Source organism: Aedes albopictus, chromosome 3, assembly GCF_035046485.1.
Source record: "Aedes albopictus strain Foshan chromosome 3, AalbF5, whole genome shotgun sequence".
NCBI lineage: Eukaryota > Metazoa > Arthropoda > Insecta > Diptera > Culicidae > Aedes > Aedes albopictus.
This window is the reverse complement of record NC_085138.1, coordinates 78560315-78575003: the sequence shown is the minus strand read 5'-3', so window position 1 is coordinate 78575003 and position 14689 is coordinate 78560315. Positions and strand designations below refer to the sequence as shown.

Below are 14689 nucleotides of genomic sequence, written 5' to 3'. Positions count from 1 at the left end.
TCTGCTGCACACATATCTATTATCATAATCATCAAATAGAACTATTGTCTCAATATTATCGAAAATCGATGGTGTTCAAGAGCGACCACGTATGAGAACGAGAGAACTTTTGATCACTATAGCTGTCAAACCTAAAATCATAAAGTCGTTCAGATTAATCGTTTTCCATGTTGTTAAGTTTATTTGTAGACAATACTATAAAATGAAACATAACGCTAACAAGTTGTTTTGTGAGGTTAACCCTTTTCATTCCACGGCTCCGAATCGTTTGTCTCGAGTTCGTCAAAAATTGGTGCTCTAAAGCAGTCATGAGAAATAGAGGATTAACAGTTACAAAACAGGGACAAATCCTCTCGATACATTATAAAAACTAATGAAGTTATCGTGTAACTTATATATTAGATTTTTTTTTCTTCGCACATTTTATCTCCCTGAAAGATTTTATACGATTCTCCCTTGCATCCACATCACACTACACCATCACATCTATCCGTTTGTATAGAGAGCGAGAGAACCAAAAACTAATGTTTGAGTTCATTTCAGATTCGTTCCATCGTTCGACGGAGCAGGTCGTGTTGTTTCGTTAGGCGTTCGTACGTAGATAAAAACAAAGCTATGGTGTGGTGAAAAGTGTTTACTGTTTTAAGGATTAATCGATTTGGAATCTCCTCGAGAATCTCATACTGATTGCTGTGAAGTGATTGGAAAGAAACGGTGAGTATAATTGGCGACCATTAAAAATTCCTTACTATTGGAAATCGTCCTTGAACAGTGGCTTCTTTTTGATATGTGCCGTGGTATATACCACGACATTCTCCCAGTTTAGTCGAGGTATATTTTGGTTCGAAATGCATCACGCCATTGGAGGGTTTGGTAGTTAATAAGTGCACTTTCCGCGACGATTAGTGGTCGCTGAATTTTAATCGCGAACATTCGTGACGATTGCTCACGACACGTCATTGGAAGAAAAGTACAAAGTTCAAGCGCTCTAAAAATAATAAACATCATCCGACGCTCTTGCCGGTTGATTGCATCAGACTATGAGTAAATATGAGCACTAGTATGGGACAAACATCAAATTCTCGCTCCAGTCGACTTTTTCGATTCCATTTAGGTCCCATATGAACTGTGTAAAATTTCAGCGCAATCGGTGAAACTATAATTTAGCGCAAGCGGTTCAAAGTTTTCAAAGTATTTACTATGGGAAAAGTTACACTTTCAGATAAAAAATCCCAGAGGTCGCCCTTTGTCCCCTTAATTCAAATCGATCAATGCTCCTTGTAGAAAAATCATTTTTAAAACTTTCCTTCGAAGACCGCAAAACGATTGGATGCTTGTGGAAAAAGTTATTGATTTATTACCGATTAGTGATCCAACGAGCGGCTTTTTGTTTTGTTTTATTAGCAGCACTGTAGCTGCTGCCTTGGCTTGGCTGCTGCTGTTTCTGGGGGTGGTGGTGATGCCTCCCGCCGCCCCATGCAGCAACGGCAGCAGCAGTGCTGCTGATAAAACAAAACAAAAAGCCGTTCGTTGGATCACTGATCGGTAATAAATCAATAAGTTTTTCCACAAGCACCCAATCGTTTTGCGGTTTTCGAAGGAAAGTTTCATCAATGTTATTTCTACAGGAAGCGTTGATCGATTTTAATTAAGGAGACAAAGGGCGACCTCTGGGATTTTTTGTTTGAAAGTGTAACTTTTCCCATAGTAAATCCTATGAAAACTTTGAACCGCTTGCGCTAAATTATAGTTTCACCGATTGCGCTGAAATTTTGTACAGTTCATATGGGACCTAAATGGGATCTAAAAAGTCGACTGGAGCGAGGATTTATTTTTTCCATACAAGCGTGTCCCATACTAATGAGCACAGAGTCATAGATTATTTTTGAGCTTTGGAACATCAGAATATTGTTGACATTCTGTGAAGTGATGTTTCTTAATAAAAAAATGTGTGCATTTGTTTGGCCTCTGACTAAATGTTAATGAAAAATGCTGCCAAACCTGATTCCATATGTATGACTAGCAACTATCAAATTTCAATGTGTCATTCTCGAGTTGGTCGCAAATGAACTGACTGGATTTTGTATCACTCTCTCAGTGTGTTCACTGCACACTGTTTGCTTGGTTTTAGTTTTATCGTACAACACCCTCTCTGTTTTTATTCGTTTTGAAATGTATGAGTGGATTCCATTTCTTTACTGTTATGCTATCACCTGTTGATAACGCTTGAAAAGATAGCCATTGCGTTAATTATATTTTCAAGAATTCTAGGCTCCTGTGAAACAAATTGTGGTGCAGATGCATTTTAATTTGTTAAAAGACAAAACTATCATAGGAGATGGGACCTTTTGGGCAGGAGGACCTATTTTGGGTTTTTTGTGCTATTATTCAGTCAATTTCACAACAGGTTTGAATTTTTGCAGGTTTGATGCTGTACGTATCTCCCGGGATTAGCTTGTACTTAGTGGGTACAAACGCGAATGCGTTGTGGATTGTCATCTAAGCCGAAAAAGAGATGGATTCGTGAAAAAGAAGTACATGGTGTGGCTTCGGAATCAGTTTTGCATTCTATTTAGCACAATTGTTACTTCTTTTGTGCTTTAGTTAGTCAAAGCGCCGTCCTAGCAAACACGGAGTCGTGAGTTTGAATCCCACCCGAACGTGATTTTTTTTTTCACAATTTTCATCTCTCAATTTGTTAACACGGAAGAACAGTTGACCTTCCACAACTCGCGCGATTGGCCACCACCACGTCAATGCTGAATACAAAAAGCGAGATTTTTTCAATGTGTTGTACAAAATACAACGGCGCGATCGCTCGAGGGTTAAGGATGTCATCACCATTCACCAGTTCAAGACCAACGAAGCAGCTGGTAAGGATGGTAGCGCAGCTGAACTCATCAAGATGGGCCAAGCAAAGTTGGCCATCTTTCTGCACCGGTTGATTGTCAGGATCTGTGAAACTGAACAGCTAAAGGAGGAGTGCAAGGAATGTTGAAGCATCGAAGCAATCTGTGCAAATTTAATTTTGGCAACATCATGCCGTTGCTATGTATTTACCACGTTCTACGCAGAAGAGGAAATCAAGACTGAATTCACCGCTGGGTACGTTTCACAACAGAACGGCGTGACTGAAGAAGAAACAGAACGTTTTAAAATCCCGCTTCAACAGTGCATCAGAACTTCAGACGCACAAATCTCAACACACGAGCTTCAAACAACAGTGCATTTTTGGTGGAGCGGACCTGGTGTGATGGTTAGAACACTTGACTATCACGCCGAGGACCTGGGATCGAATCCCACTCCCGACAAACTCGCAAAATGTGAGTTCTTCCTTCGGAAGGGAAGTAAAGCGTGGGTCCCGAGATGAACTAGCCTAGGGCTAAAAATCTCGTTAATACAGAGTAAAAAAAAAACAGTGCATTTTATTATTCTGCTCTTGCTCACTTGTAACAAGCTTTAAATAAAAAGAACAGGCACGCTGGTTTTGTTTACGAAGAGATTTATGCTTTCGAAATCGTGAGTAGGTACCAAAGTCGGCAATTGTGGCGGCCATTTTGGGGTTCTAACAAGTCTGTCCTTAAACAAAATGGAACTATGTATGCTGTTGGATGCTGATTTCCATCGTCGTTTTTGGACAGAGGCTGTGAACACTGCGGCGTACATCGAGAATCGGCTGCCATCATCAGCGATCGGATCGACTCCCTACGAGATCTGGTTCGGTGAGAAACCAAATTTGCAGCATCTGAAGGTGTTTGGATGCAGCTGCAGCGCCTACGGATCCCGCCACAAGAGGAAAAAGTTTGAAGAGAAGGCAATCAAAATGATCTTCGTTGGATACGCGTCTGACAACAAAGTCTATCGTTTGCTAAACACCTCTACATGCCACACAGCAGTGACGTGCGATTTCTGGAGCTCGACGAAAAAGACAAGATCGTGAAAGAAGGCACCATTAGTGACCTACAAGGTGAGTCCCACAACGACGATGAACAAGTTGCAATTTGATTGTACGATTGTGGACAAACTGTCGAGCAAGTTTAAGATTCCACACGAGATTCCCAAGACGACGTCTATAGACCCCCACTACAGCACCCCAACAACGCAACGTGATTGGATGTAATTGGGTGTACAAGTGTAAGCTGGACGAAACTGGGAAGACCGTGTGATACAAGGCCAGGTTGGTCGCACAGGGGTTTTTTTTCAAAAGTACGGAACGGATTACGATCAAGTGTTCGCACCGGTGGTGAAACAAATCACATTCCGTACCGTGCTAGCAATTGCGAGCAAGCAGCGGATGATCGTCAAGCACGTCGACGTCAAGACCGCGTACCTGTATGGCGTTCTGCAGGAGGAGATTTTAATAAAGCAGCCTCAGGGGTGATCCGACTAGCATGTGCCGCTTCAAGTGGAGTCTCTCGGGCTCAAGTAGGCTGCATGGGTATGGAAACAGCGGATTAGTGCCATTTACACTTATCAATAAGTTGATTCAACCAAGAGGTTCAATCTTTCCTTCAACTTCATCAAGAAACACAATTTGATGGAAATATTAGTAAATGTATTTTTATTGAGGAAAACATGGATGATGGTCCACTGCACGAATTTATGCTGGCCTGCTTACTCTCACAGAAAATTTGACGTTTTGGAGGTGCCGACACCGCTCAAACATCAAATTTCGTGTGAGAGTAAGCAGGCCAGAATAAATTCGTGCAGTGGACCATAATGTTGAATCTTGATGTAAATACTGACCAACCTGCAAAAGCGAGGATTGAGGTTGGTGATCATATCCTCAATATTTCCCCTCCGAAAGATTGATCCAACCGATCCAACCACCACAATCATCTAGTTTGACCAAACCATCTAGATCATCAAGGCCGCCCAACTTGAAAATGGGTATTTTTAAATGGAGCCTCTTGAAGAGCGACAGAGATAGCAATGAAAAAATGGGTATTCTGACGGGAGCGTGCGTCAAACATTCCTCTCGACTTGTTTGATTCGATCAATCCAGCAGTGCAAAAGAGTCAGCAGATTGAGCGAAGACCATTCCATCAGTGAGGAAGAGATAGGAATTCACCAACGTTCAGCGCGTGGTTGACGGCGTTCATGGTGGCCAGTTCAATTGAATTTTATGGAATGCTTTGAAAGCAAATTTCTAGAAATAAAACGTCACGTTTTTGCTTTGTAAATATAATAGACTTGATCATTAGAAAAGTGCAAATTTCGATATTTCGCTTGCTTATTCCACAGACAAACAGACGTAACTCTTAGAGGAAATCCATCAAAAACTTTTGCCCGGTGTCATTTTCGTGAGCACACTGCCACCTGTTGGTAGAACCGCGCGCAACACTGTCGGCCATGATGGATTTCGATTTGACGTTTTGCTGACACGCACACTACTACACAAATTGCTTGTAATTTTCGTTTGCATCATTCAGCAACGTGTACACTGGCAAACGTCGAAGCGATCGAACACTAGCGCATCTGGTGGAACGATCGCGCAAATCAAATAAAATTTGAATTGATCGTTAAGTGCATGTGCCAAGCCGTTTTGAAGAGTGTTACGTCAGTTTGTCTGTGGTGTAAAACTAGCAAAAGGTTACCAAAATTTTGGCGTGCAATCGTTCGAACACAGACAAACAGACGTAGCACTCTTCAAAACGGCTTGGCACATGCACTTAACGATCAATTCAAATTTCATTTGATTTGCGCGATCGTTCCACCAGATGCGCTAGTGTTCGATCGCTTTGACGTTTGCCAGTGTACACGTTGCTGAATGATGCAAACGAAAATTACAAGCAATTTGTGTGCGTGTCAGCAAAACGTCAAATCGAAATCCATCATGGCCGACAGTGTCGCGCGCGGTTCTACCAACAGGGGCCTGTAGCATAATGAAAATTTTACTAATAATATTAGTCTTGTAGCTTGTAACTTCTAATTTTCTGTTGCATAAAAATACTACAAGTACAAGTTACAAGTCCAATACTACAAGTCGGTTGGACTAATATTATTAGTAGAATTTACAAGTGTATGTTGCATAAACAAACTACAAGTATAAAATATTAGCTATGACTTGTAATTTTGATTACAAGTCTCAAAGGTCTTGTAAAATAATTTACAAGTTAGATTTGAAGTGTTGCAGAAGTCATATTTAGTTTTGAATATATCGATTTACTATTTTGATGAACTCAAAAGATATTAATTATCTAACATGTCAACCTTAATTCCAGTTTTCGACGATTAAATTTGACGGTATGTATTCGAAACTCATTGAAGAGAAAAATACACTTTGTATCCAAAATATAATTTCTGCTGAGTCTCTCAAGTTCTCCAAAGTTTCCAATACCCATCTTTGATAAGAGGTTCTTGGTAAAATTACATATTATGGTCATTGCATAAGCACAGGTAAAGTTGCAGGTGCGAAATAAATTTGAATCAATTGCTTGTATTGCGCATCATTAAGCTAATCAAGAGCTACAATATACATACACTAAGTCGAATCGAGTTGCGACATATAAAAGTAGGTAAAAGCTAAATTTTTGCATCCCAGATCACTTCGGATTTTAACAAGAAGCATAATACATGTTGCTACATCTTTATACATTGTTTTTCAACCAGTACTATTAAATCTTTTAGACATTTTACTAAAAATATAGGTACTTGCATTTATTTCGTCAGAGCGGCCGAAAATTATCCAAACAGCACATGCTTTTCTTCATCTATCGTATAAAGAATGCAAAACTTCGGAATAAATGAAGTTATTTCCGGATGTTACGCGGAAAATGCAGAATATAAACAAACATCAACTGCCATTTCAAATTAATAGTGAACTGTCGGATGAATTTTGACAGGTAAATGAACCAAAACAACTTGTATTTTCATGGTCACTAATATTACAAGTGCTAATAATATTAGTGGAAAATTGAGCCTTTATGCAACACAAATTATTAGCACTTGTAATATTAGTACTTGTAACTTGTAACTTGTCTATATATATAAAAATGAGTTAGAAGTTCCTTTGAGGCAACACAACTCAAGAACGGGTAGACCGATCAGGATGACTCTTGCATGGTTTGATTCGTATTCATGGTGGCTGTGTTTATAAGTAGGAAAATTGTGAAATTACTGATTTTCGTGAGCTGGGAAGAAAATCAACACGATTGAAATGAAACCAATCTAGAGTGCGGTGCTATTTTGAGCTCAACAGTTGTCAAACCACCACAAGACGGCAAGACAAAGTTTGCCGGGACAGCTAGTAGCTAATATTATTAGCCCGATTATGCTACAGGGCCCAGGTGGCAGTGTGCTCACGAAAATGACACCGGGCAAAAGTTTTTGATGGATTTCCTCTAAGAGTTACGTCTGTTTGTCTGTGGTTCGAAATTACACGACAACGCGGAGATAGCAAATAAATCAGTAAGAAATTGTGTAATGCGTCAATTTTCAGCACAAACAATTTTGAACGTGTTTTTGTTGTGAGCTACGGGGATTTTGCCTTTTGCTGGCCCCCTGCCTTTTATTGAATCAATGCGTCGTCGATGGGTGCGCGGTTGATTTTCAGTCCTACCGATCCCAATGCCAATAATGCGGAAGATAATGTATACAATGCATTTCTGTCATATTTTGTTTTGTTTTTTTTTTTTAATAAATGTGAAGAGAAAACATTATTTCTTCTTCTAAGCTTTCCAATTTTACATATTCAAACACATTACATAGGGTATGTGTGCCATCATTAATCTCATGCTCCCATTTTCATCCTATTCGAAAACAAGCGATTACGGCACCGATTGACTCCGTTCTTTTTGTTTTCATGGGTGCTCACTTCCATAAAAAAATACAAAAATAAGAAACAAAACAAACAGCGCTTCAATCCTTTGTTTTTCGTGGGATGAAAATGGGAGCCACATGCTTAATAAAGGAACCAATACCCTATTTTTTATTACGAAATATTTTTGGACAACCCATGGGATGGGACTCGAAACACCTTCAGCGCCGTCTTGCTGAATTACCTTTATATTTCGACATTACACAAAATTACTACTGAAGAGTGTTATTTGTCAGAAGGGGGTATTTCTAATTTATAGGCAACGCAAGTAAACCACCATAATGTGCAAACTATTAATTATTTTTTTATCAGTATTAACGAGATTTTTAGCCTTAGGCTAGTTCATCTCGGGACCCACGCTTTATTTCCCTTACGAAGGAAGAATTGGCATCTTTAGCGGTGTTGAGATAATTACATATTCAGAATCTGCATGCAAAACTGAGCCGAAATCCAAATTTTCATGAATTTTGGTGCTCGGGAACCTATTTAAAAATCAGTTTGAAGTTTGTATGGGAGCGATTTGTCGAATCACCCCTCGTCGCATTTTGTACTGGGCGGAGCTGTCAAGCAGTTGCTCAGCTGTCAAAAGGTGATTTCGAAAAATCTATTTGAAATTGATTTTAGGTACCAAAATAAAGTTCAAAAAATCTGAAAAAAATCATAGTGGTTCAGAAAAAGGTGCTCTTTCGTATAAAACCAAAAAACTAATACATTTTTCTTAATTTAAAACCCCAATTCACACTTTGCAAATTTGTCGGGAGTGGGATTCGATCCCAGGTTATCGGCGTGATAGTTACGTGATTTAACCATCACACCAGGTCCGCTCCACGAATTATTAATTAACTGGTGTTAGAGACCGCTAGTGCACCAGTATTTTTTTTTAGCAAAGTTCGGTGGGACACCAACCGACTTATAAGGTTTCACAAAAAAAGTTGTGAACTACTGTTTATTATCACTAACGCATTGTAATCGTTGGATTCATTACATTTAAATAAAAAATCTTGGGAAAAATATACTTCTGCATAAATTGTTTCTTTGGTTCGATGATTTATTACATCTGAATTCAGTTTTCTTTTTCGTATGTATTTTTGTATAATACAGTTCAAAAGATATTTATTTAAATTAAAACAAAATATGGCAACACGTCAGAATGTTCTGCAATGATGATGCTCTCGTTCACGTGCTGCTGCATTGAAAGGATGATAGGTTGATGTGGAGGGGAAATATTGAACCAATCAATTGATCCATGGAATAATTTGACTCATGGTTTGAGCAATCTTCGAGAGGATTGATGTAAAATTTTTGGAGGTGGGGAAATATTGTAGAGAAATTTTAAGTAAAATGCGCTATGGAGGCGAAATATTGCTGCGTGTTTGATCAAACGGAAGACAGGGGAAAAGTTGAATGATTGATATCAATTTATTTTATTATTCATTCATATTATTCATTCAATGTTTCCATAAAACGGCAAACTATTGATCAATAATATATGCATCGTGTGACTGGCACTATTGACGCAGTATTGAAAGGCATGGGATTTCAACCTCGGACGGCGCGTTACTAAAATACAATTAACGCCGTCTTCAACCAGACCCAAGTAGCAGAACTAGCTGAATTGTAGTTTCTTAAGCTAAAGTTTGCTTAAGAGTGGTTTGTTCCACTCTCATACAGAAAAAATGTTTGTTGAGGAGGCTGCACATACTGAAACATTACAAACATGAAACAAAGCACACCACACATAACATCCGGTGGCCAAGTGAAGAATTGACGAAAAGTTTTCTCCGACTGAAGCGGGCATTGAACCTACACTCCGAGGCTTACGAAACACCTAGACGACTGGCGCCGCTAACCTTACGCCACGAAGGCCCACGAAACCAACAACAGCGGTTTGGAACGAAGCCAAGCGGGTGTTACGTTACCTCAAAGGTACAGCAAATTACGACCTACGCCTGGGTGCTGAATAGACCGGTCCACATTTGTATGGCGAGAAACAAAAGTTGCCAAATTCCACTGGGCACCCTCTAGAATCGTGCCTTTGAATGAAAAGAACAATTTATGAAAATTTCAGCTAATCGATTTAAAACTGAGTTGGCCCAGGCGCTAATGAGTTAATGGGATCTTCAGTCCAAATATATGGGAAATTGGATTACCTTCAGTCTCTCATTCAGCACGCTGGTTTGAAGAGTTTGATTTGGCTCATAATTGAAAAAATAGTAGTTGATACCGTAAACAACAACTTTGTAGAAGACCATATAACGATAAAACTTAATTTAATTTAGGACATCTGCCCCCGTTTACTCTCGATTGTTACATGCAGTATACGTGTTTACCTTTCGAAACTTGTTCTCCACATCATAGCTCGTTGGATGTACGATTCGTGCTGAAAAAAATCATCGTTATGCAACTTTTTGCATTAATAACTATTTTTCGATAATATTTTTTATCGCAGACACCGTGCTCTGTCTAGGTCTAGCTTAAAAGTTAGAAAAAAAGGTCAAAGGCTTAGTCAAATATAATAAATGATTTCTTTCACTAGCAGTGTTCCGGTGGTCAACATTCCGTGTTCTCTCTTCACGTCCGCCTACATTAAATTTGCGTAATCACATCACGCGGTTTACAGCGTTCACTAATCACTTTCAATTATCCCATCGCTCCATTTCAGAACCAACAACCCAAACCATGTTCAGCAGCTCGCCGGAAAAGCAGTGGGCGCGAACGTTCGCCAGCATCAAGGCGGCCCACGATGAAGCGTACCGCATAATCGAGCGTGCCATCAAGCTGGAGGAACGCGAGCGACCCGATTTGGCCCTGCAGGACTACAAGAATGGAATACGGACCATCGACGAAGCGCTGGCCATTCCGGTGGAAATTCCGGACAACTTCCAAAAGGACGAAAGCTGGAACAAGGCGGTCAAGATGATCCACAAGATGAAGTGTACCCGCGGGGAAGTGCTGCAACGGATTGGCCAGATTGGCAGCCAGATGGACCAACAGGAAGCGGAAGCGGCGAAGAATGGAGAGGCTGGTGCAGCAGCAGCTGCTGGTGCTGTCGGGGGAGGTGATAACTTGAGACCCAGGACGTACAACGAACTGGCTCAGGCGCTACGTGAGATGCAGTGCAGTAACGAACAGGTTGGGGGTCCAAATATTTTGGAATTGTTGTTCTCCTGCGACGGGGTTAAAATGTACTACATCGAACCGGACGGAGTTGTTTCGAGGACGCTGGACGACTCTACGCTACGGATTGTGCGAATCGAGAAGGACGACGTTAAGAAGTTGGAGAGTACGGTGTTTCTGCAGGTAAGTAGGGCACACTGCACAGTAGATCATGATTAACTTTTGCTTCTAATTTCAGGTCATCCCAACGTCGGCTTCTACCCGGATCGAAAACGCCGAAGAACCATTGGACCAAGCTGTGGAGGCCCAAGAAGGCTTTGTGGTCGTTAGCCCTGTGGAAGAGCAACGCGGAATCGATCCGTCCTTCATTTACCCACTTATCCCAGGGGTGTCTCCTTGCTATCGCACAGAATACGGTGCATTTATTATTCCGGATTTGACCTCGGAGTATGGCCGAACCATCGGATTGGTGGTCCCCCAGGAAGCGGATGAAATTGTGTTGGAAATATTCATCGCTTTCCTCCACGGTATTGTCAGCCAAGGCGGAGCCGTTCGGTTTGGCATTCCTAGAGAGAAGCGGAGCACAAGCGCCACCGTCTCGGCAAACATCATCAAGGGGGCATTCTACGTATCCAAGGGCTTGGTGAAAGGCGCCGAGAAAACAGGCGAGTTCATCTCCTACAGCACACCATATCTCATTTCGAAGATCCGCAAAACCCCAGAAGAGGGTCCAGCACAAGTGCCAAGCAACGTCAAAACGGGCATCGAAATAGCCAAGTCCGTGACCGGCACAGCAGTAAACGTTACCAGCTACGTGGCGGGAAAAGTCGGATGCGCCACCATGGCTCTGGGACGATTCCTAGCCCCGCACATCCAGAAGCACGGTTCGGATCTCCTATCGTACAGCACCGGGATCAGCCAAGAAGACGCTTCGGAGAAGGTCCAAGGAGCGCTAACTATCTGCGCCGGGGCCGTTGAAGGTTTCGGAACCGTCTACGCCGGGTTGGAGAAGTCCGCATCCATCCTGGGAGGTAGCCTGAGTAACAGCACTGTGCAAATCGTGCAGCACAAATACGGACCGGATGCCGGACAGGTGGTGGGAAGTTCACTGGATACGGTCGGAAACGTGATCAACGTGAGCCACAACATGAACTACATGACGCCGAAGGGGATTGCCAAGCGGACGGCCAAGAATGCCGGCAAAGCACTGGTGGCCGGTTATAGACCGTCGATTCCCGAGGTGGACAATGAGGCAGGAGAGGGGCCATCTAATGGGGTCGTAACGTCGCAACAGCGAGTAGTGCCGGCGGCGGTTTTGTATCCAGATTTGTCCGAGTTGGCCAAGGAGGTGCAGAAAGGGGAAAAGTTCTAATAGGGTTTCTGGATAGTTTTGGGCCATTTGAATGTGATCAATGCAGTTGGCTTCTCTTGTACAATAATTTAATTATAGTTGATTGAAATTGGCTGTTTTACTTCCATGGGCTACGAATCTCAATAATAAAGTCACGACAAAAATGTTTGAAAGAATGAAGATAGCATTGATATTAGGAATCTCAGATATTTTGAAAATGCATTATAAGGTAATATAACGGCTTGAAATAATGGTTTGCTAAACATATAATACAACGTTATGCATGTTAGAGTTGCATAGTTCTGAACCATTTAACGTATGTTAAGGCATCCATTTATTTTTTCACCATGAATGTCAGTGTTCGTCAAATGGTTCAGAAGGTTTTTGCATTTGTACTCGTCATATTTGTACTCTGGAAATAAACATGATACATATAACTGAAATTGTTGATGTATCTTCTAATGTTCGCAATTCCCCAATTAAACAGAAATCAATAGGAATGACCTCATCCTCGTCGCAACTTCTTTATTGGCATTATATTGGCGCTTGACATGCACGCTTATTTTGAGAATCAAATCTTAAAATGGAATAAAATACGGGCTGGTAACAAATCACTTTTTAGTAACTTAGTCAGTTTTTTGGGTTGGTCACTAAAAAGTTTCTTTTTTCAATGTCAGGTCACTATATTGTCGTCGCGGTTGAAACCCGAAGATTCCCCACACCCTACAATCGAATTTTCTCAAAATCGATACGTGAAACCTAACATCGGACATAGTGCGCTGGACAGCGGACCTGGCCCTCTATCCAGCGCACTGTGCCCGACGTACGTCCGACACACGGTTGAGGAGAAAAACAGATTTTCGCGTGTCAAAAATTCCGATTTTCAACTGCACGAACAATAGTAACTATTTTCACCTAAAATAGTTACCGTGGGGTGCCCTAATTTCGCGCGGGTCCAAATTTCGCTCACTGATAATGTTTAGAGTTCTAATGTGCAATTGTCCAAATTACACTTTTGACGGATTTCGCGCCAACTCGAACAAATGTTGGCAGCACCCTCTCAGATTACAACGAAACTTTCTTGGTGTGTAGACCTTGCCCAGATAAGCCACTTTGCATACTCATTTTTCTAATTTTGTTTTCTCGACTGACTTTTGAAAAGGGCTAAACTTTTTTTTTATGGATTTTTTAAAAATGTTTTTAATCAAAAAATGACTACTCCTACAAAAAAGTGTTGTATGGGTGATTATCACAAAATAAGTCAAATTTTAAGAAAAAAATACTGAAAAAATCCAAAATGAGCCCTACACTGAAAAAAATTATTTCTAAAAATTCAAAGTTGATTTAAAAAAAAACACCATTTTTGATTTTGATGAAATTTTGTCTCAAGACAGGTAATTATGTTCCCTACCAACCGTCCATACATCACAAGATGGGCACTTTTAAGGAAAAAAAGTTTTTCTAACAAAAACTTTTTCTTGTTCGAATGATTTTTTTTTCAGTGTATTTTGTTATCAACAATAAAAACCAGTGAAGGCCATAACAATCCCAGAATCCAATGAAACTCAATTTTCTAGGAGATTTTGTGTTATTTATTCAATCATTTGGAAGGGTTTTCCTATACATAAAAAACTTCAAAATATTACAAATGTATTTTCTTAGGAAATGTAATGTTTGATCGCAATATGTATTGAAGTGCACTTTTAAATATACAATTATTTATAATTATGAATTTTTCAAATATATATATATGTGTCTTAGAGCCAATTTCAAACATGTTCTTTTCTATTTTTTTCCGATCATACTAAATATTTTTGGTTCATCTTCTGAATTAGAATACCTGTTTGCCTTTACTTTGTCGCCAGGAATAGGCAAAAAACTATGGAATTTCTGAGTGCCTGGTATTGTTTTGGCGTTATTATATATTTCTTCGAGATCTTCTGACATTTTAATGTACTGTTCAGTGGATACGTAACAGAAATTTAATTTAGTTATATTTTATCTGTCTGTACAACAGCCCAGTTATATAACTCTCGTGGAGTTGTTATGGTATTTCCATAATCTCGAGCAAGACTTGCTCTCTTTGCCATTCGCTTGAGAGTGCCACCAATAGCATCACATGGACCTTTACCGTGGGACGTTGCAAAAAAATGCCATTCTGCTCTTAATGCATGCTTTGACTGGAATCTACATAGACTAGCAAAGTTCTTCTTATTTTTGTATTGTGATGCTGCCCCATCAGACATAAAATAAATTTTAGAAAAGTTCGTTAATTGTTTCATAAAATCTATCATTTTTGAGATGAACAACTGGACCGCAACTGTATCGTGAGCCATTACTTCCGATATGATAATGAAGCTAACATTTACAAGTTTATTATCTTTCATATAGTAAATTTCAAA

General features: G+C 40.3%; 1 protein-coding gene across 1 annotated transcript; it reads left to right on the top strand.

Annotated features, from left to right (window-relative positions):
- Window positions 1–529: 529 nt before the first annotated feature.
- Window positions 530–12730, top strand: LOC134289507 (protein spartin). Its single transcript, XM_062855388.1, has 3 exons — window positions 530–714; window positions 10482–11119; window positions 11175–12730. The coding sequence occupies exons 2-3, from the start codon at window positions 10499–10501 to the stop codon at window positions 12306–12308; spliced, it is 1755 nt and encodes a 584-aa protein (XP_062711372.1). The 5' UTR covers window positions 530–714; window positions 10482–10498; the 3' UTR covers window positions 12309–12730.
- Window positions 12731–14689: the final 1959 nt, after the last annotated feature.